General features: G+C 36.5%; 1 protein-coding gene across 5 annotated transcripts in view; it reads left to right on the top strand.

Moving 5' to 3' along the window:
* SNTG1 (syntrophin gamma 1) overlaps nt 1-26,147 on the top strand; it is a 476,492-nt gene that overhangs the window by 211,254 nt on the left and 239,091 nt on the right. For 3 of the 5 annotated variants that reach the window (XM_067712363.1, XM_067712362.1, XM_067712359.1), the window contains exon 1: nt 10,067-10,209. The exons of the other annotated variants lie outside the window; for them this stretch is intronic. In XM_067712363.1, the coding sequence (XP_067568464.1) occupies nt 10,150-10,209 (60 nt within the window). In that variant the 5' untranslated portion in view covers nt 10,067-10,149. Of the gene's footprint in view, nt 1-10,066; nt 10,210-26,147 lie in introns of those variants that run through there. 5 annotated transcript variants of the gene reach the window in all.

The following is a 26,147-nucleotide window of genomic DNA, read 5'->3' as shown; positions in this document are numbered from 1 at the left end:
GAAACACATCTGTCCTGAGTCCTAACTCCAGCCCTTTGGAATGTAATCAGGTTACGCCAGGAGCCATATCGCCCTATGTATGCAGATGTTTACAATTTAGAGGTGTTTCCAAATTCCAAGTATCATGTCTCTTTAAAATGTAAATACGTAGAAAGGGACCTTCACTGGTCTTCCTGACATTTGGGGGTGTAACCTAAGAGCTAGTGTGGGCTGTGACCATTTGTCCATCTCGGGGAGATGAAAGAAGTTGTGTCACCTTTTGGAGCAGAGAAATAAACTTGACAAGCGACTACAGATCTAATCCTCATATCGTGCAAAGAGTAAAATGTTTTCAGGGGAAGTGAGGCAGATGTCTCCCAATTTTACGTTGTATACATTTTCAGGTCTCCAAAGACTGAGGCTTCTTGCAGGAGCTCTGAGAACTCCAGGGAAGATTTATTTCCCCACAAAACCTTTTGTCAACTTTAATAATAAAACAGCTGGTTATCTCACCAGCAAAACGAGCTTATCCTGGAAGAGTCAGAAGGATTGCAGTTTGGAAAACACAAGCTATGGCTCCAGAGAGCAAAGGACAGGGCTTGCGGTTTCTAGAGAAAAGGGGGTTTGGGGAGGGGCTGCTCTAAGTGAAAGTTTATTGGAGGAAAGTAAGAGTTCAGGGTGGTGGTGTGTTCTCATTGGCTGAGCTGCGGCATTTTCCATTGGCCGGGCTTGTTGTTAGGCCAGAAAAGATCTTCTTCCTTCAGCTGGGGTATTAAAGTAGCAACCTTCTTCCTGTTGGGGAGTCATGGTAGGTCTCTTCCTGTTTGGGGAAATTGACAAGTGGTAGGGATGAAAGTTCCCTTCCCAACTTTCATTTCAGTTGAGGTTTCCTTTATTAGTTGATTAGCATTTTCATATTCTTTAAACGTCGATCTCATAGCAACAGTGCCAATATATATGAGCTGATAGGAAAATTTTATTGCTTATAAGGTATTGAAATCCAGGTTGTCCTAAATGCATTTGTTTGAAAGTGAAATAGCATATACTTTGAACGCGAATGCTCAGAACTGTTAGGTGACACAAATCAAATAACATAATTCCAAAATCATGGCTGATACTACTTTAAGTCCCATCAAAACTAAGTTGTCTCTTCCAGGACCAGTTCACACATTGATGCTTTTAATGCCAAAGGTAGAGATTTAAAGATTATACAAAAGGTATATTATATTATATAAAAGGGTTTTCAAATTCCTTATTTGCAAATAGAAAGCCCAAATGTTATTTGAATATTAATCTCCTTGTTCTCAGACAGGATTAAGTACTTTACTAAGATTTCATCCTGGTCCCTAGAAATGGCTGGCATTAGCTCCTCTGTGTTGAGAGCATGTGTTCCAGACAGTAGAAACCTGCATAAAAACCACGTAGCTGTGCTTGTTCATGTGCAGAATGTTCCCTTTTACTTCAACATCTGCTAGTGTTTCAAGGCCCATTTTCCTCCTCCTCCTCCTTTTTGTGCTCAAACATAATATTTGTTTGATGGTTTATATCTTAACAGTTTATACTCATTAATGCAGCATGAGATAAAGTTGAAGTTACAGAGTTTCCTATATGACATCTAAGTATGGTACCTTGCCTAAATTATTTTTTCTTCTTACAATGCGAAGGACACATCTGAAACTTCATCAAATCTTAAGATTCATTTGGACAGCTAATTCAAGAATCAGAGTTGAGGAGGTCAAACAAATATGCACAATTAACATTCTGTAAAACCTTTCTCAATATCTGAAAACAAACAAAATGAGAGTCATGAGTATTTTTTATTGAAACATATTATTTCTATAAACTTAGGCAAGTTAATAACCTCTTTACTTCTTGGTTTTTTCATCTATTAAATGTGGATAATAATTGGAACACCCTCAATTTGGCTCTAAAGCTTAAATGAGATGGTTACATGTAAACCTCTTAGACTAGTGCCCAGCTCATAGAAGGTTCTCAATAAAAATTAGCTAATTATTTATTAACATTATTACCCTGATACCGTATCAGGCCATAGTTAATGAACTCTATCAAAATGCTCATAGTTAATTAACTCATCTATTCACTGAACAAAAGTTTCCTGAATGCCAACTATGAGTGCTCTCCTAGAATCCCAGGTACAAGTATAAACAAGATACACAGCATCTTAGGTCATGTGGTGTCCTTCATTTCCCCTGTCCCCACTGTGCCAGATGCAGACGAACAAGTATAAACAAGAAACACAGCATCATAGGACCCATACTATTCCTCACTCTCACAGCCGGCAGTGGAGGCTTAAGGAATGTTCATTTACGTCTTTCTTACCTATTTATAAATCTTGCTGATGAAGCATAGGAAAAATGTAGCCAGAAAAACTAGACAACATAAAAAACAAATTATTATGGCAGACTATCTTATGAACTAAGATTAATATGAGCACATCATTGTAAGAATTCCTAAAGTGTACTGTTCAAATTGTATTTTATACAATATATTCTAAATGGTACATGTTATGTTATGTAACAAACGACCTCAAGACTTAGTAGCTCACAGCAATAATAATTATTTGATTCTCTCTCCAGGTTTCTGAGAAGGTTGAGAGTTAGGGAAAGGCTTAACTCAGGAAGTCTGCTTCCGTCCTCTCACCTACGTTTAGAAACTGGCAAACTGAAACACGGGTGGGGATCTCTCTCTTTTCATGCAGTCTGAGGGCCTAGTCACGTGATCCCTCCACATGCACTGGTCGGGTTGCTTGTGGTGGTGGCCAAGTGGACATCTCATGGTCACCGGACTCTTCAGAAGTGTGTGTTCCAGCAAACAAAGCAGAGGCTGCATTGCCTTTCATGACCTGGTCTCAGAAATCACATAGCGCTCAGCTCCACCACACCCCATGGTCAAAAATGTCACAAAACCCTACCCAGTTACAAGGGGAAAGGCCATAGGTCCCACCTCTCCGTGGGAGGTGGGTCAATGCTGCGTTATAAGAAGAACATGTGAGATGGGAGATATCGTTGTGGATGTATTTGAAAAGGCATCCTGCCATACTAGGATTTCAGTGATTCTTGGAAGGTCGTCCTGTTCTAAGCTCTCTCTCTCTTTGCCTGATAGGGTATATACATTCCTAGTGTTCGCCATTAATTTATTTCTCTGACTTGGCAGATATATCTCTCCAGAAGTTGTTCCCTTTATTTTCATTAGTGTCTACCTTTGTTTAGAAACTCAGAAAATGTGAATGAAAGAATCGCTGAATATGACAGAGTTTACTAATAAAGAAAATAATTCCACTTTCTGTCTTCTTTAACTCAATTCATGAATATATTCTTTTCTCTCATTTATTTTTGATGAAGGTGTAACTAATGTCTCTGAATGTAAGAAGTACAATTCAAAAAACAAATGAGTGATTTCAGACATAATTTTCGTGAATTAACTCAGATGTTCCTGGTGAATCTTATTATGCAATCAGAAGTATATGGAGTTGAAGGAGAACATTGGATGAGAGGATTCATGAACATATGTTCCTGAAAGCACGTCTATACACACATATACACAATATACATATTTACATACTTACACCTCCTTAAGATTGCAACTTGAAAGTGATTTAAACAAAAACTGATATTCTAATAAGTGTCAATAATTGGAAACTTCCTCTTCTGTTTATAGATTAAGAAATTCAGATGTCTTCCCATGAAAGAAAAATAGAAAAATAAAGGACTGGTGGAAGAAAACATAGAGCTAAAAAATAAACAATTACCAGAAAGACCTGAGAGGCAGCGAATAGTTATATATGCCTATGTAATATTCTTCATCAGTAATTCTTATTTCTTTGTATTGATTTGTGTTAATTTTCTTTTAGCTTGAAGGAATTATTTCAGCATTTCTTGTAAGGCAGGTACTAGCAACAAATTCTATCTGTCCCTTTTTGTTGTGGAATATCTTTACTGTACCTTTATTTTAGAAAGATAGTTTTTCCTGATATATAATTTTTGGTTGACACTTACTTTAATTCAATGGTTTGAATATGTCTTTCCGCTGCTTTCTGCCCTCCATTGACTCTAATGAGTAGTAAGATGTTTATCATATGTGGCTCCTTTTATGCGATGATGGGCCATTTTTCTCTTGCTGTGTTCAAGATTTCCTCTTTGTCTTTCAACAGTTTGACTGTGATATAGCTAGGGGTGGATTTCTTTGTGTCTATCTTAGTTGGAGTTTATTGAGCTACTTGGATTAATATTTCATTAAGTGTGGGAAGTTTTGAGACACTTTTTCAAATACTTTTTCTGCCTTTTTACTCTCTTACCTCTACTTTTAGGACTTTTACTATACATATGTCGTTATGCTTAATGGACTATGGGTCTTTTTATTTTTTCTTTATTCTTAATTTTTGTTTTTTGAAATTGGGGACTCTCTATTGATCTGTCTTCAAGTTTATTAATTATTTATTCAACCAATTCAAATTTACTGTAACTCTGTACTGAGATTTTCATTTCAATTATTGTATTTTGGTTTCTTTTACTTTTTTCTGACATGTATAATACCTGATTCGAAGCCATTGTCTAGTAAGTCCAATAGCTATTTGTTCTCAGGGACAGTGTCTACTGACTGCTCTTATTTTCCTTTCTTTGGGTCACACATTCCTGTTTTAAATGGGTTTCTTTTTTCCAGAAACTGTAAATTTTATATGCTATTTTGTAAACTGTACTGCTGCAACTGTAGCTTCTCATGTTTCTTCGATACTGTGATATTTGCCATGTGTTTGTTTGTTTTAGTCATTTATTTATTTATTTATTATTATTATTATTATTTTTGCCGTACGTGGGCCTCTCCCTGTCGTGGCCTCTCCCGTTGCGGAGCACAGGCTCCGGACGCGCAGGCTCAGCGGCCATGGCTCACGGGCCCAGCTGCTCCGCGGCATGTGGGATCTTCCCGGACCGGGGCACGAACCCGCATCCCCTGCATCGGCAGGTGGACTCCCAACCACTGCTCCACCAGGGAAGCCCTAGTCATTTATTTTTAAGTGACTTGTTTGGATTATTTCTGTAAAATTTGTCTCCCCTGCAGTTTGCATCCATGGAAATCCCTGGTTTTAGTTTGTATTATTTTAGCTTAGCTCCTAAGTGTTACCTGTGGATCAGCTTTGTTTGGGAATTCAATGGATGCTGTGCTTAAAAATACTTTGAGTGACCCTTTGCAAATGCGTCAGGTCAGTGCAGGGGGTGGGACACACACTCAGTTCTGAGGCGCCCTACAGGCATATCCTAGCTTCGTTTCCCATAGATGCAAGGCCTCCTGCTCAGCCAAAGAAGCTCAGCTGTTCCAGGCCTTCCACTGTCTCTGCGGAGATGCACAGCTTCTCAGACAATCAAGGATGTTGGGGGTTCATTAAAGACCACTATGGTGGTTTCATTCCTCAGATAACCCAGTCTTCTTAACAACAAGTTTGTTGCTTGGCTTTCCCTGTTGTTTGCTGGTGGGATCATGATAGTTTTTGACAGCACTTCTGGTCATGGGTTTTCATATTTCACTAAGAATCAGGACATCCACCTCCCGAAGTGAGGCTGCTGGTGTTTATGACCTGTCTTACGCTGGTAGAACGAGCCCATCATGGAGCTAGGTGGGGAGTTAAGAGAAACTTCAGACAAGACACCACAGACTTGAAATGTTCTTATGGAGGCTAAGTAGGTTTTCTTAAATAAGTGGTCAATTTCTAGACTAAGAACAAATTGCTTTTGAACAGTTTTGTCCAGTTTTATCATTGCTTTCTTGGATATTTGCTGAGATCCTCACTTAGAACATATCAGAATAATTTAAATATATTTGATGAATAAAATAATCAGTGAATGTGTTAATTCTTCACCTTGGCAAACATGTTTTGAAATGGCTTATTTCATTAACACATTTAAAATAACTTAGTGTTGGACACTTAAGCACATATTTATGTTGCAATTTTGAAAGCCTATAAATATTTTAGTAGTATTCTATGGTCTTCATGGTGAGAACTTACTACTTTTATCACAGTGTGGGCTCTCAGATGCTTTAGTTAATTAATTAGATACTCACCTCCTTATTCCACTGTCTCTGAGTCTATAAAAGTTCTGACTTCCTCAAGTAATTATTTTTACATACAATATTAAATAATTTTTGAGGGTGTTGGAATTACAATGTTACCACAGGCCTAGTACACACAGAAACATTAATCTAATTAATACTAAAAATTTCTTAACTTATTAGTATTTGTTTCAATGTTATATATCAAATACATATAGGAAAAATGTTTTGTATTACATGAATACTTAGTACACTTATGATGGCATATAAATAAAATAATATCGAATTTAAAGTAAAGCCTCAGATTATTTTGGAATAAGACGCATATAGATATAAAAAAACCCAACCTATATGAAATGTATAATTTCATAGAACATCTTCAATTCTCTTAGGATATGGCAAAACATATTGTACTAGAAACTAGAAACGTATTTTGCAGCATTTTCAGATAGTAAGTAAATTGAGAATGTTTCTGTTTCGGTCTAAAAAGTTTTTCTGTTCGTTTGTTTTTGTTCTTAAATATATAAAGCAATTCGAATGTTTTAATTTGTTACCTTGTATTGCGTCTGATTACAGTATCTAGAACACACTCCTCTATTAACTGGATGTGGCAGTTGGAGTAATTTCAAAGTCGAGACTTACAATTTCAAAAGTAAAAACTCCATTTGATGTTTTTATCCTAATTTGCCACTTTAAAAAGGAATCAGTGATTGTCCAAGCTGCTTTCCTATCGTTCTGTTAAGTGCAGTTGGGTATTGTGAGTCACACCATAGTTACACCAAAACAGACGTGTTTGTACTTTGCTTTGACAGCCAGCTTGGCCCTGTCCCCATCGTGACATCACAGCCTGTTTTGAGTGAAATAATAATTTGGATAAACTGTAATGTAGCACATTGTATCAGTTGATTTTCTCTGCAGTGAAATAGACCAGCGTTGACCAAACATCCCCTTCCCCGACCTGTCACAGAGGAAAACCTTAGGGAACCCTGGAGGATCAAGGGGTTTGAACAAATTGTTTTCTGTTCGATTAAAAATTTAAAAAAACCTTGTTTTTAACCTTCACTTATTTCTTCTCTGATGCTCTTCCTTGCTTTATGGAGATTCACATTTCTTACTTATATCTTTTTCCTTCTCTCTGAAGAACTTCTTTTAACATTTCTTGCAACACAGGTCTACTGGCAACAAATTCCTTCATATTGTGTTTTATCTGAGAAAAATCTTTATTTTTCCGTCACTTTTGCAGGTTATTTTGCAAAGTACAGAATTCTAGATTGATTTATTTTGTCTCAACACTTTAAATATTTCCCTCCACTCTCTTCCTGTACATGATTTCTGAGAAGTCAGATGTAATTCTTATCTTTGTATCTTTGTTCCTCTATAGGTAAGTTGTTTTTTCTTTTTCTTTCAGTTTCTTTCAGGATTCTTTTTCTTTATTTCTGGTTTTCTATAGTTTGAAAATAACATGCCTACATATAGTTTTTTTTTGCTGGAGGTGGGGGGCAGGGGTGGAATCAGTTCATCCTGCTTGGTGTCCTCTGAGCTTCCTGGATCTGTGGTTTGGTATCTTATCTTAATTTGGGGAAATTCTCAGTCATATTATTTCAAATAATTCTTCTGTCCATTTTCTCTTTCTTCTTTTTCTGGTATTTCCATTACAAATATTCCACCTTTTGTAGTTAATCTGAAAACTTTTCTATATTTTTCCTGTTTTTTATTTGTTTGTCTCTATTTCTTTGCTCTTCATTTTTGGAGGTTTCTATTGATACATCCTTGAGCTTAGAGAGTCTTTGCTCAGCCATGTCCTGTCTACTAATAAGCCCATCAAAGGCCCTCTTTATTTCTGGTGCATTGTATGTGGTCTCTGGCATTTCCTTCGGCTTCTTGCTTAGGATCTCTGTCTCTTCGCTTACGTTGCTCATCTCTTCTTCCACGCTTTCTACTTGCAGAGTCTTTAGCATACTTGTTAGGGTTGTTTTAAATTCCCAGTCTGCTAATTCCAGCATTCCCGCCATAGCTGAGTCTGGTTCTGATGCTTACTCTGTCTCTTAAAACTATGTTTTGTTTTTCCTGTTAGTGTATCTTTATTTTTTTCCTTCTAGCCAGAGGTTTCTCCTCAGATCAGGGTCTTGTCCTAGACGGGAGCTTTGGCTGGTGAATTTGACGCGCTGACAGGATTTACTGTCCCAGCCCCTTCAGACCTTAGGAGACCCTCCCACTCACCTATTAATTTTCAAGTACAAACAGTCCTGCCGAGCCTCAGCTGTGATGCTCCTTTAAGCTTGCTGTGCTTTCCAGAGAGTTCGCTTCACTATGAGTTTTCCTTCTGTTGGTTCATCTCCATCAGAGGTTTTGTTGTGTGTCTCTGCTTCCTTCTACCAGATATTAACACCATACCAGACTTGTAACTGTTTTTGTGTTTCTTCTCCCCTACCAAACACAACGCGGGGTGCCTGAGGCTGCCTCATCGCCTTTTGTGTTGTCATTGTTGTAGATGTTATTAATTTATAAAGAGGATATATAGAGAGAGATTATATATGTGAGTGTGTGTGTGTGAGTGTGTCTCTGTATCAGTCCCTCTAGGGTTGTTTCTTGGGGGTGGGCAGTAATTTAAGAAGATAAAAACCTGTACTGTCACCACCTCCACCTTTCTTCTATATTCTTTTATGATTTGTAATATTCCAAGTTCTATATCTTAAGATGGATAGAGTATGCTACAGTTAATTTCATTTTTCTTTAACGCCTCATATGTTATACCTATTCATTTATTCATATTAAATGCCTAGTAAAATAAGAGTGTCTGTCATTTCATAACTGTCCATAGGTATTGTTGTATTTTAACAACTGGCTGTTAAGGTTATAAATGCTAGTTAGATTTTTTTTCTTCCTGGTCATGTCCTGCCCTCATTTTCCTAGAAACTGCTTTCCAGAGCTACAGAATTGCATAAACAGTGATTTGTTTTCTAAAAGAGGCTCCTATTCATGGACAGTTTTGTCTGTTTTAACTAGGAAGCAATACTTGTGATCTTCATATCAAAGACGACGTTGAACGGCTTTCACAAAAGGAAGCAAATGTATCTTCATGAATTCTTGGCGTTTATAGTCATCTGGAAAGAACTAATAAAAATAGTTTTCTAAAGCTGTCTGATGGTGTTAGTGGCCCTTTACTGAGCTTAATCAAGCTTAGAGTTCAGGAGATGAAGGAAACACATGCTTTTTGCTATTGTTCTGTATTTGAAAGGGCACCAAGGCTTAAATTTCTTTTGAAACATGTCCATCATTCCCAAGACAGAAATGATAGCACCCCACGATGAGACGCTAACCGTGGATTTACTCTCTTCTTTAAACTTCGAAATACTAAGTAGGCTATGCCACGTTCTCCTTTGGGGAAAAAAGCAAGTATGATGATCCCAAGGAAAGAAAGTCTAGTAGTTTTGATTTTTTTCCCCACATCATCTGATGCAAAACTACTGCTGGGCAAAAAAAATGTATTTGGCAGTGAATCTTATTGCACCGTATGCAGATTTTAAGTTTGACATGCAACCTACACTCATTCATTTAGGACAGATTGATTGTGTCTGTCTTTGGTGAAAAGATTTAAAAATCTACAAAAGCGAAAGATGACATTTAAGGCTGAACCAGGTACACTACGTCTTACTCCTTGGCCTAAGTGTGCAGCTATTTCAAAGCTGACTGACAGAAGCACCCAAAGAAGAGATGGAGATGTCAGGCAGGTGTGTACCTAATTCAGCTCTCATCACTTCTCTTCCAAAACGTTTTCAGTCCTTAGAAGAAAAACATTTTAATACTTGGTATGATAGTAAAACGTTTTGCATTTCAGTACCCTGCACATATAAATCCACTGTCCATAGACACCATTGGTCAGGAAAGAAGACATATTGAATTGAGACAATTAAAGGAAAATATAAATTTGTTGTAACTCTGTCTTATTGATATTGAAAGTTAAAGCTCAGTGTCTACATATGTGAAAACAGTTAAACTGCCCATTTTATTTAACAGATATTAAGTAAGCCTCAGTCTAAATATGTGCATATCCACTGGCCAATGCGTTCATCTCCACAATGTACCTAAACTTGTAGTTTCCAATGAATGTTATCCTTCAAACTGGAAAGGAGTTTGCTTACTGCAGTGATGCCACCATTGCTTAAGGTACCTGTTTTTTATTTCAAACTTGTTACCCAGTTTGTTCTCTAGTTTTATTAAATAGTTTGTGGGTTCCTTGGAGTGTCATAAAATTTCAATTTCAGAGGTGATGATTTGACATTGGCACGGAGAGTCGCAGAAATGCATTCTAAAAACTGTCCTAAGGGTAGAATTTCAAGAGCCTTAAAGAATGGCAGTTGTTTTTATCTTGAAAGTGTGAAAGTTTGATTAAGTAATAAAGCCAAAGTTATCATTGAGAATATAATCTATGATTTAAGTGATACTGTTCAAATCCCCTCTCATCCTGTTTTCAAAAAGATGGATGTTCAGTTGTAATCTTAAAATAATGCAAATAGGTGCCCTGGTCTAAATTATTCTTTTTTAATTAAAAAACATAAGGCAAATTAAATTATCGGAAAAAAGAATTTTGGTACAAAATTTCTAAAATTTACAGATAAAATATAATTTAAGTGTAAAACAGAATTCAAAAATAAGGTTTAGTACCAGTGTAAAATTGAAAAACAGAGCTGTAACCAGAAGCTGGTCCTGCCTCACGGAGGACGAGGGTGAGGGACAGAAGGGCTCTTGCAAGTACTAACCACGGTTGGGTTAAAAAGTACTGTGATTGTGGGCAACTTTAGGCATGTGCAAAAATACAGGAAGTAGTACTCGAAACAACTACACACCCATCACCGAACTTCTCTATGACAAAATACAGTTCACCTTTACCTCTTCTCAATTCCCAACACTCTTTTTTGGGTTATTTTGAAACAAAAAAACCAAACATATATTATGTTCACCTGTAAAGTTTTTACCAGGTTTATATAAAATGGGCTTTCTAAACAAATATAACCAAATACAATATCATACTGAAAAATTAACAATATCAAGTCAGGTTTCAAATCTGAAGAGTTTAAATTTTAATAATCATGTGCAGTCAGGAGAACGGGGGCTTCCTGGTTCAGGGAAGTGAAGTGAAAGCTTCTATGAAGAAGGAGGCTTCAAGGTATTTTAGTGCAGGAGTAGATTCAAAACTTCCAAGCTGAGGACGAAAGGCATCGAGGCAGTTTTTCTATTGCACCCCGTCTCTGGGTGAAAATAAAGTCTTCTCTGGATATTTGTAACCATGCATCAAATTTACAAATTCTGTGTGGTCTGGGAACATGCAGTAAAAGACATGAACATTTAAAATCAGTTGCAAACTGAAAATACTGCCAGAAAGATACATCCCTGGCTCAGGACACACAAGACTCTTATAGATAAGACCACCTGAACATGAGTTCACAATCCAATTCCAGAACACACAAGGAAGCTTCCACTATTAGTGCAAGTTATATGACACAGCAAGCAAAAATGTGACCACAAAGTTTTACATGATAGGGTTACATAAGAGGGATGCAGAATCTAAAATCAATATATGTTCGTGAATTTCCTGGCGGTCCAGTGGTTAGGACTTGGGGCTTGCACTGCACGGCTGGGTTCAGTCCCTGGTCAAGGAACTAAGATCCTGCAACCCATGCAGTGTGGCCAAAAAAAAAAAACTAAAAAGTAAATAAAATCAATATATTTTAAATAGTCAATTATACGAGTGATTAAAATATAACAAGCTACTGTCAAACAATATACCAGACAGACCTGCAAAAGAAATAATTAGAAATTCTACCATGGAAATTAAAACCTCAATATATGCGTTAAATACCATAAAACATAGCTGTTAAAATATGAAGTAATTAGAAAACTGGAGTATAGAGCTGAACAAATCACACTCTGTTTTAAAAGATGGAAAAAGCAGAAGAGTTAAGAGAGATAAGTATGGAAAAAGATACCCAACATAGATCATGTAAGAATTCCAAAGAAGAGAATACAGAGAAAACAGAAAGGACATTTATTTTAAGGTATTGGTATTGTTGGGAGTTTTGAGGGATTCCTTATTAAAAGGCAATGTTCTTTTCCATCTGGCCCAGAACAACTTTACAAAATAATTATGGAAGTAAAATGTCACTTTTATTAATGATAGAGAATATTTTGAATAATGTACCTTAGTGTGAGAGACAAATTTATGAATGAAATTTTAGAAATACCAGCCATCAATAATCAGTATCTTACTGGGTAATACTGTGAGGTGAAACATGTGGAAAGCAGGAACAGAAGAGAGAGAAATAAAAGGAACAAGGTCGATAATGATCACGTCATGGCCAAGTTTCCTTCCCAGATTTACTTGTAAGGCATTCCACATCCTCTGAGCGTAAGTGAATTTGAGATACACAAAGTCTTCTGGGCTAAGATTATTTCACATAAAAATCAGATGATAAAAGGGTTTCCTCCTACAGATATACTTGCAGATAATGTTACAGAATAGATGAAAGACACGAGGAAACTCCTGGGCAGGATAAATAGGTACAAAACCACACCAACATATGCTGGACTGAAATCACAAAGTGTTAAAAGCAAAAAGATTATCTGAAAAGCACACAGACAGAACATGCAAATTACCTAAACAAAAGACAAATGTTTCAATAATAATAGACTTCTCAGTAGTAGAGATGGAAGCCAGAATCCAATGGCATAGTAACCTCAAATATCTGAGAGAAAATAACTGTTAACCTGTAATTTTATACTTATCCTAACTAATCCAAACAAGTGTACAGTAAAGTTTTTTCAGGCAATATACTTGAGAGTGTTTATCTTTTACATAGTTTGATTATAGAATTTTCTAAAGATTGTTCTTAATGTGGAGGAAAACCGGGCCTAGAAGGAAGGACAGAGGTGCAAGAACGGATTAGTGTGTGGATATGAAGACATTTGTGGTACATGTAACAGTGGTGGTGTAATTTAGATCATATTAAATTAATATGCAACTAAAATGTCACAGAACAGTAGGAAATGGTTATCAGGGAGATAGGCCTACTTGTCTGATATGTGTGTAAAATGTTAGCAAAATTTTTTTTTTAAATTTATTTACTTATTTTTGGCTGCGTTGGATCTTCGTTGCTGCGTGTGGGCTTTCTCTAGTTGTGGCGAGCGGGGGCTACTCTTCGTTGCGGTGCATGGACTTCTCGTTGTGGTGGCTTCTCTTGTTGTGGAGCACGGGCTCTAGGCACACGGGCTTCAGTAGTTGTGGCACGTGGGCTCAGTAGTTATGGCTCACGGGCTCTAGAGCGCAGGCTCAGTAGTTGTGGCCCACGGGCTTCGTTGCTCTGTGGCATGTGGGATTTTCCCAGACCAGAGCTTGAACCCGTGTCCCCTGCATTGGCAGGCAGATTCTTAATCACTGTGCCACCAGGGAAGTCCCGTGAAATTTAAAGAATTAACTAAATTGTAAGTTGTGAAACAATAGACAGAAAAATTCAATTAACAAGAAAGGAAAAGAAAACCTTGAATAAACCAAAAAGAAAGCAAGAAAGGAGCAAGAACAACAACAACAAAACAGGCTAAATCGAAAGCTGAACGTGAGCTGTAACCGAGTACTGTGGTAATTGGTGTTATTGTGAACGGGATGAATGTGCCAGAGAGAAGAGCCCCATCTCACGTAGGGTCACACTGTCACTCAGGGCATTGTTTTTAAAGCCCCTTTACCTCGTTTAGTTGGGTAACTAGAAATTTAAAAAATGGACAATCAACATTTATGTAATTAAGTAGAAAATCATTGACATTGAAAAGACTCTGTCATATTTTTTCACAAATAATTTCCTACAGATACTTTAATGTTAAATAAATATACTATTTTTCTCATCAAAATATGCTTATAGATTTTTTCAAGTCTTCCATTATTAAAAAATAATCTTTGGAGCAATTTTTTTTTTCTGGAAATATCTATGCAAAATCTAGTAGGACATAGGGAAAAATAAAAATATTTTGAATTCTTATTTGTTTGTTGCATTTAGTTATGTATTTTTAGTATATTTCATTTATATTTGACATTACATTAATTTCTGTGTTTTATTTCATCTGTATTGATCCAGTGATAGTTAATTCACAGTCATTATATGACTACATTAAAACCATTTATAGAACTGCACATATATGCCATCCCTCCTGTATTTTCCACATAAATGATATCCAATGGAAATCTCTTATCCTTCTTATTCTTTCCGCTGATTTCTCCTGGAGTACCAGTCATCTTCTTCACTTACTTTCTGGGCCTCAGATTTATTCAGAATATGTTTTACCTTTCTGTAGTATAATCCATACATTCAGTTATTTATTCTATCCTGTATTCATGATATTTCTTTTTTTTTTAATCCTATGTACAGCCTAGTTAGCTCTTTTTAAAAAATAAATTTATTTATTTAATTTTGGCCATGTTGGGTCTTCGTTTCTGTGCGAGGGCTTTCTCCAGTTGCAGTGAGCGGGGGCCACTCTTCATCGCCGTGCGTGGGCATCTCACTGTCGCAGCCTCTCTTGTTGCAGAGCACAGGCTCCAGACGCACAGGCTCAGTAGTTGTGGCTCACGGGCCTAGTTGCTCCGCGGCATGTGGGATCTTCCCAGACCAGGGCTCGAACCCGTGTCCCCTGCATTGGCAGGCAGATTCCAAACCACTGCGCCACCAGGGAAGCCCCTTTCTGTATTTTTAAAAGCATTTATTCCCTTTCTTCAACATAAAATGAAAAAAATGAAATTTATTATGTGACATTTATTACTTCTATTTATTTCCTCTCCTTAATTTGTTCTCTCATTCCATTAACTGTATTATCTTCTTTCTTTATTCCTTTCCACTATGCATTTGCATTATTTTACTGACCTTTTCTATTATTGCCTTTCAAATTAAAAAAATATCAGTTCTGTACTTCTGTGAATGTGTGTGTGGTATGTGTGTGTGTGTGTGTGTGTGTGTGTGTATTTTAGGCTGCTGCCTCTTGATTAGTGGGGTTAAATATTAAACAAAAGTTGTAGGGATCTTCTGGATATCACTATATAAACAGCTAATCATAGAGTAATAAAAATAAGAAAAACATTTAGACCAAATGATTTTGAATTACATTCAATTTCAGATCCACACAGATTCAGCCTCTATAATACAGTTTGGTTATGCATCATTGCTTCCAACTGTTGAGGCATTAATGGTGTAGTGATTATTTTCATATAGACTGAAATCTAAGCTGCGTTACCATGGCAGAAATGATGCTCTCAATTTTCAGAATCGTTCTCTAAACTGAAGTGATATATTCAGCTTTCTTTTATGTTTATCAATATGGATTCCAACAGCTACATTAGCAGGAAGCCACTGTTGGAGCCTTTTTAGCTAGAACACGATGGAGAGGCCACTTATGAAAAGCTCTATTCTACTCTCCACCTGGATAGGTAAATGTGGCAAAGATCAATTTTATTTAGCTGCATTGGTTTTAGGTATTTCATTCTATATCTTTATAGATATAGTCTTTACTATATCTTTACTAACCACTTGGAATACATGGGATCTAGTTATAATTATTGTTTTATTGTCCTTGTCTGTTAATGCTAACGTCTGTGTCAGTTCTAAGTCAGCTCTGATTGACTTCTTATCACCTTGTGATGGGTTGACTTGTCCTGCTACTTTGCATGCCTGGTAATTTTTTATTGGATGTCAGATGTGAGTTTCACTTCACTGTGTGGTAGATATTTTTCAGATTCTTGTAAATGTTACTAAGCTCTGTTGTGGGATGTAGTTATTTAGAAAGAGTTTGATCCTTTTGTATTTTGCATTAAGGTTTCTTAGGCTGGACTAAAGTTTTTTAGGTTGGACTAGAGCAGTGTTGGTTTAGGGCTAATTATACCTCCTTACTGAGGCATGGAACTTCCAAGTAATTTACCCAGTGCCCCATGTACTCTGGATGAGGGAAGGGCACTGTTCTTGGCCTGTGTGAGGATGGGGTAAGATTGCATCTAATGTTGGTAGGTGTTTCTCTCCCTGGCCTTGAGTCATTTCCTCCTATGCCTGTGCCCTTCCTGGGGATTCTATCCAGGCGGTCAGCAGGGGTGTTGCTAGGGCTCACCTCAATTTTTCTCATTTCTATGGATCACTGACTTTACTGCCTGATGTCCATATTTTGAATACCATTGTTTCATATATTAAGTTTTTATTGTCTTATGGAGGAGATTAAATCCTATCTCTGTTACTCTATCTTGGCCAATAGCCTAAGTCATAAAAGCCAGTTTTTATTTTGTATTATAGTTAGTTCAACGAATTTATGTCTCTAATGTAAATCAGTCATATTTATAACACAAAAGCATAATTTAAGGCAGTGTAATTGTTATGCAAAAGAGAATTAATGCAAGGATCACTGGGCAATAAAATCTATATGACTTGATCAGCTTTGATTTTGGAGGATGACATAAAGAGAAGAGTCAAAAGCTGGATGTCAAGAAGGGAGCAGCAGAAGGAGGTGGTTTTCAGTGGAAGACGTTAGAGCCATATTAGGCCTGTGTCTCATAGCAGGCGAGAAGCACCTGTCCATCTGAAGAAAACATATTCAGAGTTGTAAATGGAGAACTGAATCTCAGGGAAGGGTGGTACATCTTGCTCTTTCCTGAAAGTGCCTCATAATTTTTAAAAATCATGCTTTTGCTTATGCTGTTCCCACAATCTGGAATGACCTATGCCACCTGTCCCTATATTTCATATCAAAGTCTAAATGTAATTATGGGACAATTTCAAATGTCACTTGTTTTGTAAAGAATTCTGTCATCTCTTTAATTAAATATGATTACTTCCAACTCTGCATCTGGCTTATACCTCTCGAGTATTTTTCATTTACCTTGTTTTATAGGTACTGGTGAACTTCACTGTCTACTAGATGCCATTAGCTTGAGAGATAGCCTGCATTACATTTTTGTATCCCTTATGGTAGTGGTTTTAACTATAGTACTTTGATAAATTGATCCATTTGAATTCATCAGTTGTGCAGTGTTTATTAAGTGATTCATTAGTAAAAATGTAACCATTAAAGCTGTGAAAGACTTTCCGCATTTAAAATGAGTTTTAAAAGATTCAGATTTCTTTATTATAACGTTCTTTCATGTACATTATATTTGATTTCTGTAATGTGAGATCAGTGGGTGGGGCTGCATTGATCACTACGGGGTTAGTGCAGTGCAATTCAACTTCATTTCCCGTGTGTGACTGACAGGAAAAAAATAGCATTGCTTTTCAGGAGCTAATAGAAGATAAATTATAAGTTGAAATGAATAATTATATTTTTATTTACTTCATAAATACCTTAATATCATTGAAACTCTGTATGCATTTTATTGACATTCCCCATAAATTAGATAGCAAATAGTAAAAGAAATGAAAAAATAGCAATTGGTTTTACAGTGCAACATTGTTAAGCAGATTGTTCAAGGGTAATAAAATAGCAGGTAAGAATAATAAACTAATATTGTAGGTAGTGAACACAATGCTGGATGGAAAATCAGAAAATGTAGATTACTTCAGAAAACCTGCAATATTGGACTAAAATGTAAAATAGATGAAATTGTGAAATACAGTCATTACAAGAATTTTTTTTTTCTTCTTAGACACTCACAGTAAAAATAGGTATACTGAATAGCTAACTTCATTAAAAACCATCAAAAAAAAGAACAATAATACGAAGGATGAAAAATCATCAAAGTTCTGCTCTGTTCTTCACCGTGAACATCTACTTTGCAGTTAAGATCGACAATTTCCAGGTGTAAGCTGAAAGTATACTGATGACAAGCTAGTTCTACCTTTTGAATTTTAATTGAATAAATACTACCTGAAAATTCAGAAAAGTGAAAATTGAATGTGAGAAGACATCATTCAAAGGGAACAATATTATTCAAATGTTTTCCGTATATATATATATTTTTTTTGCGGTACGCGGGCCTCTCACTGTCGTGGCCTCTCCCGTTGCGGAGCACAGGCTCCGGACGCACAGGCTCAGCGGCCATGGCTCATGGGCCCAGCTGCTCCGCGGCATGTGGGATCTTCCCAGACCGGGGCACGAATCTGCGTCCCCTGCATTGGCAGGCGGACTCTCAACCACTGCACCACCAGGGAAGCCCCGTATTTTTTTAATTTAAATCACAATTAAGTTGGTTTTCAAGAAAGATTTTAAGATACTTTTTCCTTCAGATTTTGGGTGTCACTGTTTACCTTACCTTATCTCATTATTGTCCTATAGATTATATTTAATCTTCTTCCCTCTTAGACTTACATTTGCAAGTGATGAATTTAAATACTTATCATGGTCCAGTAGAATAGTACTTAAATCCATGTTCTGGTTCTATAATTACCACCTAATACATGTAGAGCCATTAAGCACACTTTGAATACTCTCTGAACCTTACTTTCTTCATCTCTTAGATGATGGAGTAAGTCAGGTGATCTTTAAAACCCACTAGGGTAGAACTTCGATGTAATTTCTTTAAACCAATGTATTACTTTTGGGAATTTTCACCTGTAATATGCCACTGATCTGTAAGTAAAGCATAAAAAACATGTACACACTCTCCTAGCTTGTAGAATTTGGTAAACATGGCAGAATCCATGATGATTCCAGAACATGTTTATTAAGAACTGAAAATGTAAGTCTGGGCACTGAAAGTAGTACATACCTCATCTCCTGTAATGACTCACCAAGTGACCGTGGTCATGTATATGTAACTAATTTTGGACCCATTTTGCATGTTTCTTTTACTGAAAAGTAAAGCTTGATTGTCAGAGGAATAGGTGCCTTCACTCATGTTACTCTGAAAAAAGTAACAAAACCTAATTAAGAGCAGTGTGAGGTATTGAAATTGACTTCTTTATGTCACATAATGGTTGGTTAATAACTTGTATAGCAAATCTGTCCCAAAAACTGGAATTTACAAAGGGATCATAAACAACGTGGCCTCTTTTCTCTCTGTGTCCTCCCAGCATCCGTGCCTACGCAGAGCATGTCTCTTACCAACTGAGTTGTAATTGCTACAGGCTTGTTTATCTTCCTCACTGGACTCGAGGGCAGGGCTGTTTCCTTCCTGTTTGTACTTGGAGCTGTTCTCAGCAGGGGCTATACAATCTACAAACATGAGGAAAAGAATGCTCTAAGGTAATTATGTAATCATGCCAGGGTGGGACCCGCTGGGTGCAGTGCTTCACCATGTACAGAGCATCAGGCTTCCTGTAACTTGAGAACACACCAAGGTACACTCCTAGTGCTCTAGATCTCGTTCCTCCCTGGAGCTCTACCTGTTCAGTGTTCTTACTCATTCTCCCTAGAGAAAGGGAGATAACGTTTGATTCATTCCCTCCAGCACTTCGCAGCAATCACCCTTGATACAAACAGCGCTCTGTGACTCCCGTGATGCACTCTGTAGTAGTTGTCTTGGAAGGACCTAGTGGGGCACCAAGAGCTCTGCATCCAGAACTGCTGGGTCCATTTCCTCCAGTAGATTTAGGACGCTGCCAGCCCCTCTTGTCAGTACCTGAGTTATGTCACCTGTGATAATCCAGATGCACAGAGCCACGCATATCAGCTTTAAAATCCCGTAATACGTGTTCTCTGTATGTGTGTGAACCATAACGATGTATTATGTGAAAAATTATATGCGTGCACATGCATCTGACTATCGACCTCATATTTTAATGCACTTCTTTTTTATGGACTTTTCAAAATGTTATTACATATATTTTCTATTCTAGTTCAAACATTCCAACTTTGTTTATCAACTGGAATATGCTTAGAAATAGAAATGTCCCTCTTCTACCGTTTGGTTATCTAGTGTTACAGCTATTGCATTGTTTAGGAAAGGCAGGACAGATCAATGCTCGATTCTTTTCATCTATTTAACAGTTTTCAAAACATAATTTGATATTCTTAGTAGAAATACATGCTTATGCCCACTAAAATTTATACAAAAATTGTCGTATTAGATTTATTCACAATAGCCAAGAACTTGAAACAAGTCAAATGCCCATCAGCATAATGGTTCACTGAATAGTGCTATATTCGTTCAGTGGGCTATGATATAGTAATTCCAGTGAATTAATTAATAATTCGCATAACTGCATGGATAAATCTCAGAGATAATGTTGAGTTAAGGAAATCAATTAAAAAAATACATCCTATAGACCTAGAGTCTGTCATACAGAGTGAAGTAAGTCAGAAAGAGAAAGACAAATACCGTATGCTAACACATATACATGGAATTTAAGAAAAAAAAATGTCATGAAGAACCTAGGGGTAAGACAGGAATAAAGACACAGACCTACTAGAGAATGGACTTGAGGATATGGGGAAGGGGAAGGGTAAGCTGTGACAAAGCAAGAGAGAGGCATGGACATATATACACTACCAAACGTAAGGTAGATAGCTAGTGGGAAGCAGCTGCATAACACAGGGAGATTAGCTCGGTGCTTTGTGACCATCTAGAGGGGTGGGATAGGGAGGGTGGGAGGGAGGGAGATGCAAGAGGGAAGAGATATGGGAATATATGTATATGTATAACTGATTCACTTTGTTATAAAGCAGAAACTAACACACCATTGTAAAGCAATTATATTCCAATAAAGATGTAAAAAAAAAAACCATCCTGTATGATTCCATTTATGTACAGTCAAAAGCAGCTCAAAGTAATCTCTGGTGACAGAAGTTAGATGAGCAGTTACCTGTGGGGCAGACAGTGCTGAGAGTGGTCCAGGGAATCTTCTGGAGTGTTGGAAGCTATTTCCTCATCTGAGTATGTCCTCATCAAGCCTTTCACTGAAAATTTCTGTGCTATAAAGTGTGTAAAGTATAGTATAATTTTCAAGTGGTTTAGTTCATATAATGGTGGTTAATAACACAAACAAACAGGCACACACACCATAGTGAGTGCAGTGAACTCACTCCCTGTGTGAAGTCTCCATCTAAATTATTATTTTTTGCATATATGTGTCCAATTGTTCTAGCACTATCTGTTGAAAGATGATATTTTCTCCATTGTATTACTTTTGCTCCTTTGTAAAAGATTAGTTGACTATATTTATGTGTGTCTGTTTCTAGGCTCTCTGTTCTGTTCCTCGGGTCTATTTGCCTATTCTTTTGCCAATACCACTGTCTCTATTACTGTAGCTTTACAGTAAGTCTTGAAATTGGCTAGTGTTTGCCCTCCAACTTTGTTCTTCTTCAGTATTGTGTTGGCTATTCTGGGTCTTTTGCCTCTTCATAAAACTTGAGAATCAATTTGTCAATATCCACAAAATAACTTGTTTGGGATTTTGATTGGGATTATGTTAAATCTATAAATCAAGTTGGGAAGATGTAACATCTTGAAAATATTGAGTCTTCCTGGCTGTAAATGTGGACTATATTTCTCCACTTACTTAGTTCTTTTATAATTTCTTTCGTCAGAGTTTTGTAGTTTTCCTAATATAGATTTTATACATATTTCATTAGATTTATACTAAAGTATTTCACTTTGGGGGGTACTGATATTAATGATATTTTGCTTTTAATTTCAAATTCCATTTGTTGATTGCTGGTATATAGGAAAGCAATTGACTTTTATCTGTTAACCTTGTATCCTGCAAACTTGCTATATAGCTTATTAGTTACAAGAATTTTTTAATCAATTATTTTGGACTTTATACATAGACAATCAAGTCATCTGTGAACAGACAGTTTTATTTCTTCCTTTCCAATATGTATACCTTTCTTTTCTTTTTCTTGTCCTATTGCATTCACTAGGACTCCCAATACAATATTAAGAAGGAGTGGTGAGAAAGGACATTCTTGCTTTGTTTCTGATCTTAGCAATAAAACTTCTAGTTTCTCACCATTAGTGTCACGTTAAATGTAGTTTTATTTTTTTGTTCTTTGTCAAGTTCAGGAAGTAGTATTCCAAGTTTACTGAGAGTTGTTTTTTTTGCGGTACGCGGGCCTTTCACTGCTGCGGCCTCTCCCGTTGCGGAGCACAGGCTCCGGACGCACAGGCTCAGCAGCCGTGGCTCACGGGCCTAGCCGCTCCATGGCATGTGGGATCCTCCCGGACCGGGGCACGAACCCGTGTCCCCTGCATCAGCAGGCGGACTCTCAACCACTGCACCACCAGGGAAGCCCTACTGAGAGTTTTTATCATAAATAGCTGTTTGATTTTATCTAATGTTTTTTGTGCATAAATTGATACAGTCATATAATTTTTCTTCTTTAGCCTATTGATGTGATAGGTTGCAATAGATTCCACTTGATTGTGATGCACAATTCCTTTATACATTGTGAGATTCAATTTGCTAATTTTTGCTGAGGATTTTTGCATCTATATTTGTGAGAGAGAATGGTCTGTAGATTTCTTTTCTTGTATTGTCTTTGTCTGGTTTTGGTATTAATATTAGTGTTAATACTGGCCTCATAGAACGAGTTAGGAAAAATCCCCTCTACTTCTGTCTTATGGAAGAATGTATAGTATCATTGGTATCATTTCTTAATTAAATGTTTGGTAGAATTAACCATGGAATCCATATGGGCCTATTGATTTTTGTTTGGGAAGGTTTTAATTATTGCTTCAATTTCTTTAAAAGATATAGGCCTAATCACATTGTCAGTTTCTCCTTGTGTGAGTTTTGTCAGATTATATTTTTCAAGGAATTGATCCATTTCATCTAGGTTATCAAAATTGTGAGCATAGAGTTGTTCATAATATTAATTTATCATCCTTTTAGTGTCCATGGGATCTGTAGTGATGGTCCAACTTTTATTTCTGATTTTAGTAAATTGTGTCCTTTTTCTTAGTTGGCCTGGCTAGAAGTTTATCAATTGTATTGATCTTTTCAAAGAACCAGTTTGGGTTTCATTGACTTTCCCTGTTGATTTTTCTATTTTATTGACTTCTGCTCTAATTTTTGTTATTTCTTTTCTTGCTTACTTGAATTTATTCTGGTCTTCCTTTTCTAGTTTTATAAGATGGAAGCTTAGATTATTGATTTAGATCTTTCTTTTTTAATGTATGTTTAGTGTTACAAATTTCTCACTATGCACTAATTTTACTGTCTCCCACAAAACTTGATAAATTATATTTCTGTTTTAATTTACTTCAAAATATTTTTCACATTACTTGAGATTTCTTCTTTGATCCATGTGTTCTTTGAAAGTGTGTTGTTTAATGTGTACGTATTTGGGGCTTTTCCAGCTATATTTCTGTTATTGACTTCTCGTTTACTTCCTTTGTATTCATAGAGAGCATACACTGTATGATTTCTCTTCTTTAAAAATTTTAAGGTGTGTTTTGTGATCCAAAATGTGGTTTGTCTTGGTGAGTACTCCCTGTGACCTTGAAAATAATTTGTATTCTGCTATTGTTGGCTGAAATTGTCTTCGGATGTTAATTTTATCCAGTTGATTGATTGGGCTTTTGAGCTCAACTATATTCTGACTACTTTTCTGCCCCCTGGACCTGTCCATTTCTCATAGAGAGATGTTGAAGTCTCCAACTACAACAATGCCTTCTATCCTTGTATTTCTATCAATTTGTTTCCTCACGTATTTTGATGCTGAGTTGGTAGGTGCATACACATTAGGTATTGTGTCTTCTTGGAGAATTTACCCCTTTATCATTATGTAATGCCTCTCTTTATCCTTGATAATTTTTCTTGTTTTGAAGCCTGCTCTGTTGGTATAGCTACTCCAGCTTTGATTGGTGTTCACATGGTATACCTGTTTTCCACCCCTTTTCTTTTAATCTATATGTGTCTTTATATTTAAATTGGGTTTCTTTTAGACAACATATAGTTTGGTTTTCTTTTTTGTTCACTCGGACAATCTCCATCGTCTAATTGCTATATTTAGATGATTGACATTATAATGATTATTGATATAGTTGAATTAATATGTAACATATTTGATTGGTTCTATTAATTCCTGTTGTTCTTTGTTCCTATTTTGTTTTCCACTCTTTTTCTGCCTTTTATGGTTTTAATTAAGCATGTATATGATTACAGTTTCTCTTCGTTCTTATAATATTAATTATACTTCTTTTAAACTTCTATTAATGGTTGTCTAGAGTTCGCAGTATACATTTACAACTAATCCAAATCCACTTCACATAACTCTATTCCATTTCTCTGGTAGTACAAGTAAGTTATAAATTATTCCTAATTTTTCCATCCATTTCTTGTAGTATTTCTGTCATTCATTTCAATTATACATGTGCTATAGTGATCAAATACATTTTGTTATTATTTACCAGAAAACTGTTGTCTTTTAGATCAATTAAGGATAAGAAAAATATTTTATTTTATCTTAACTTACTCCTTTTCTAATCTTCTTCATGTATATCTGAGTTTCTCACCTGTATCATTTTCCTTCTCTCTCAAGAACTTCTTCAATGTTTCTATAAGACAGGACTACCTGAAACAAAGTCCCTCAGTTTTTGTTTGCCTGAGGAAGTCTTTATTTATATTTCACCTTTGAAGAATAATTTTGCAGATAAAGAATCCTTGGTGTTTTTGTTTGCTTGCTTGCTTTTGTCAACACTTTAAATATTTAATTCCATTCTCTTCTTGCTTCCTTGATTTTTGAGAGGAAGGTGGATGCAATTCTTGTCTTTGCTCCCATGTAGATAAGGCTCTTTCCTCCCTCTGGTTTCCTTCAAGACTTATTTTTTATCCTTGATTCTCTACAGTTTTACTATGAAATACTAGATGTGGTTTTTTGGCAATTATCCAGCTTGGTGTTCTCTGAGCTTCCTGGATCTGTGGTTTGAAGTCTGACATTAATTTAGGGAAATTCTTAGTCATTATCGTTTCAAATGTTTCTTCAGATCCTTTTTCTCTTTCTTCTTCTTCTGGTTCTATCCTTATCCACACGTTATATTTTTTGTAGTTGTCCCACAGTTCTTGTATATTCTGTCAATATTTTGTCTTTTTTTTTTTTTTTTTTTTTTTTTTTGCTTTTCAGTTTTGGAAGTTTCTGTTGACATACCCTCAAGCTCAGAGATTCTTTCCTTAGCTGTATTCAATCTACTAATGAACTCATCGAAAGCATTCTTTGTTTCTGTTAGTGTTTTTTGCTCTATAGCATTTCTATTTTATTCCTTCTTAGACTGCTGTTTCCCTTCTTATATTACCCATATATTTTTGCTTTTTGTCTACTTTTTCCATTAGAGCCCTTAGCATATTAATTATAATTGTTTTAAATTCCTGGCCTGATAATTCCAACATCCCTGCTGTGTCTGTTTCTAATGTTTTCTCTATCTCTTAAAACTGTGTTCTTTTTGCTTTTTAGAATGTCTTGCTATGTTTTGTTGAAATTCACACATGATGTACTGGGTGAAAGTAAATAAGCCTTCAGTAATGTGGTGGTGAGGTTTGCAGGGAGGGGGAAGGTTCTGCAGTCTTGTGGTCTGAGTTGTTCGTGAACTTGGGCCCCTGGGCTGTGGCCTTCACCAGTGCCTCTCAGCAAGCCCCTCCCTTTGGTGGGGTAGGACGGCTGGAGGGACCTGGAGCTGGATATTTCCCTTCTCCTACATGAAAAGCTAGAGGGAGCTGGAGTTGGGAACTCCCCTTCTCTAATAGGAGTCTACAGTGGGCTGGAGCTGGGTATTTCCCTTCGCACAGTTTGGTTAGGGTTTGAAAAAAAACAAAAACGAAAACAGTAGGTTAGGTTCTGGTAAAATAGTTTCACTTGAAGCTAGGGCTTCCTAAGAACAGAATCCTTTCATAGTGTATGTATATGTATATGTATATGTATACGTATATGTATAACTAAATCACTTTGCTGGACATCTGAAACTAACACAACATTGTAAATCAACTCTACACCAATATAAAATAAAATAAAATTTTAAAAGGACGGAATGCTCTAGTGTATTTCAAAATAGCTACTTTTCCCCTTTCTCCTGCCAGAAGCCCGAGGGGATTTTTCTCCAGTTTTCACCGTGAGAAACTGGTAGATTTCCTGGAGATAAACTCACAGAAGTGTGGAGGCCTCACCTGTAACTACCCCCCACCCCCAGAGTTGTTACCTCTCAGACTATCCACACT

The sequence above is a fragment of the Pseudorca crassidens genome, chromosome 17 (genome assembly GCF_039906515.1).
Source record: "Pseudorca crassidens isolate mPseCra1 chromosome 17, mPseCra1.hap1, whole genome shotgun sequence".
In the NCBI taxonomy this organism is placed as follows: Eukaryota; Metazoa; Chordata; class Mammalia; order Artiodactyla; family Delphinidae; genus Pseudorca; species Pseudorca crassidens.
This window is presented reverse-complemented; position numbering and strand designations above follow the sequence as displayed.